We start from the raw sequence: 2,631 nt of genomic DNA, 5'->3' as shown, positions 1-2,631 counted from the left end.
CTCTCCTCTCTCCCCTCTCTCCCCTCCCCTCTCTCCCCTCTCTCTCCTCTGTCTCCCCTCTCTCCTCTATCTTCCCTCTCTCTCTCTCTTCTCTTCATTCTCCTCTTCACTCTCTCTTCTTTTCTCTTCTCTTTTTCTCTCCTCCTTGGTGCTGCTCTGCAGCCTCCCTCCCTCACCAATAAAGACCTTTCGTACAAAAAAGAAAATAATTGCACTTATACTAAGAGACCAGCATGGTGGTTTACCAGGGGCTGAGTGGTGATGGAAAAGGAAAGCTTAGTCAATGGGTCGATTTTCGGTTATAAAATGACTAAATTCTGGAGAGATCATGAACAGCATGGTGGGCAAAGTTACTGACAAGTATTATATACTCAAAATTTGCAAAGAGAGATCTCAAGTATTCACACAACACACAAAGAAAAACAATCTAGGTAAAGTGCTAACTGCATTGATTATTTTGATTGTGGTAACCATTTCACAATTGTACATATATGCAAACACCACGTTCTACACCTTGAATATCTACCATATTCACCAATCACACCTCAATAAAGCTGGGGGAAATGACAAAGAAAACTCTGGGATTCCCCACTTTAAAATAAAAAACGCTAAATAATAAACAATGAAGACATTCAAGAAATCAACAGGGAAGAATTCACTTACCAGATAAATCCCCAGTCTTCACATGAAGCGAGGGCTTCTCTAAGAACTTTATAAATAGTCGTTCTTCCCAAGACAGGAAGCAATTATGTCTATAGAGTGGTACACAATTCTGATTTCATGAATCGTATAGGCAGCTGCCCTGCAGAGTGAACTAGTCAGCTCTAAAAACTTACAAACCTACAACAGGCCCTTGACATCTGCAAAGTGACAAGTGCCCAAATGGGACAAAATACCGCAATCTAAACGCTGAAACAACAGCAGAGGATATACGCTTCTCTCGTGAAGGGAAGTCAGGTATAACAGGAAGCTTGGATTTGCTTCTTTGGATCCTTTGATGTATTGTGTAACAGAGAGAAGAATCCTGGAAGTGTAGGCACTTACCAGCATCATCCAAGTATCAGTGGCTTTGCAGATATTGCAAACTCTTAACGACACGGTATTTTAGCATCTACAACAAATACAGATGACCACCTCCCTCCATTGACACCTCCTTGAGTTGGCCAGAACATGCACCCCATGTACATTACCCCAAGGCCTAATTCCTTATGTAGACCCCCTCCATGTGTTGACCACTTGGTGACAGTCCCTTGGGTGGTCAACCCACAAAGGTTCTACTGTATTTATAATTTGCCTAAGAGAAACCTTTGATCAGAGATCACCACAGGGATACTCTGCATTAATGTCAGATGAACTCTGACACATAGCCTGGTAATTAGAGTTTGTTAGAATAATTTACTTTCGATCGTCACTGCGATGGGAGAGACATCTGCAGGGGTAGGACGCTACGGCAAGGACACGGGAGCGCGGATTCGTGTGTGTTACCTGTTCTTGCTTCTCCAGCCACTTGTCCACCATTGGGTGACTGGCACTCAGAGACGAGCGAGCATTGTCTCTCTGAAATTGGTTAGACCAGTTACTAGTATCCCGCGGGAGGCTTCTGTAGTTCTCATCTTTCTGTTTGAAAAGAAACAGAAAGGTGTCTTGTAAAAAACCAGACCTCACAAATTAAGGATGCACCTGGTTTTTCAAAAGTAGCAGAAAAATTTAATTCCACGCATTTAAAATACTTTTCCGAGCCTATTAGAAAACCAGTTGAGGGAAGACATTCCACCCAGATGAGACCTCAGAATTACACTCCTGGGCCAAGGACAGGGGGTTCAAAGGACACCAGCAGGAATGGTGGCCACACAAGCACGCACACAGCAAGCAAAAAGGCATACTTTGAACTCCTGACCAGAAAGTGAAAAATACTTCTACACAGGGTGGACACAAAGTGCGTGTTCCATTAAAATAACTTAATGTAGTAAACTGCATACAAACTTTATGAACGCCTTCTATAAGACTTTTACTATTTATCAGTCATGGCGTTTTCCCTTTTCTTCTTATTTTTAATCTCATCGTCACACTGTGATGTATCTTCTATAATTCACCAAACATGCTGAAAACAAGGAAGAATAAACAACTTGCCCCTTCACTGAATCCTCATCGACTCGTGACTTTGCTTGAGAGACTTAAGATTTTCTGGGTTAGCCTATCACCTACTTGACAACCTAGTAGTTAGCATTGACTCGAACACTTAGAAAAAATGGCCCATCAAAATGTTTAATACATGACATACACATAATTGTTCGCTCTGACATGGTTATGACAACTGATGTCTTTACATAAATAAAAATGCATCAATGAGGCCAGAGATAGTGGCTCACCCCTTTAATGCCAGAATTCAGGCAGGAGTCGGCTGCTGGGCCGGGAATTTCAGACCAGCTCTGGAAACATAGTAAGACCTTGTCTCTATAGACAAAAAATAGGTAGCTGCCTGGAGTGCTGTGTGCTTTCAGTCCCCGCTGCTCAGAAGGCTGAGGCAGCAGAAGACAGCTTGAACCCAAGAGGTGAAATTGCAGTGAGCTAGGATGATGCCACTGCACCCTAACCTGGGTGACAGAGCATTGGTCTCAGAAAAAAAAAAAA

The 2,631-nt window shown here is 42.6% G+C and overlaps 1 protein-coding gene across 11 annotated transcripts in view; it reads right to left on the bottom strand.

Annotated features, from left to right (window-relative positions):
- Nucleotides 1-2,631, bottom strand: part of PARD3 (par-3 family cell polarity regulator) — a 592,542-nt gene that overhangs the window by 373,667 nt on the left and 216,244 nt on the right. For 8 of the 11 annotated variants that reach the window (XM_023511361.1, XM_023511363.1, XM_023511362.1 and 5 more), the window contains exon 4: nt 1,486-1,617. The exons of the other annotated variants lie outside the window; for them this stretch is intronic. In XM_023511361.1, coding sequence (XP_023367129.1) covers nt 1,486-1,617 — 132 coding nt within the window. The remainder of the gene's footprint in view (nt 1-1,485; nt 1,618-2,631) is intronic. 11 annotated transcript variants of the gene reach the window in all.

The sequence above is a fragment of the Otolemur garnettii genome, unplaced genomic scaffold (genome assembly GCF_000181295.1).
Source record: "Otolemur garnettii isolate 467f Iridium unplaced genomic scaffold, OtoGar3 scaffold00019, whole genome shotgun sequence".
Taxonomy (NCBI): Eukaryota; Metazoa; Chordata; class Mammalia; order Primates; family Galagidae; genus Otolemur; species Otolemur garnettii.
The sequence above is the reverse complement of the archived record's forward strand: the minus strand, read 5'-3'. Positions and strand labels throughout refer to the sequence as shown.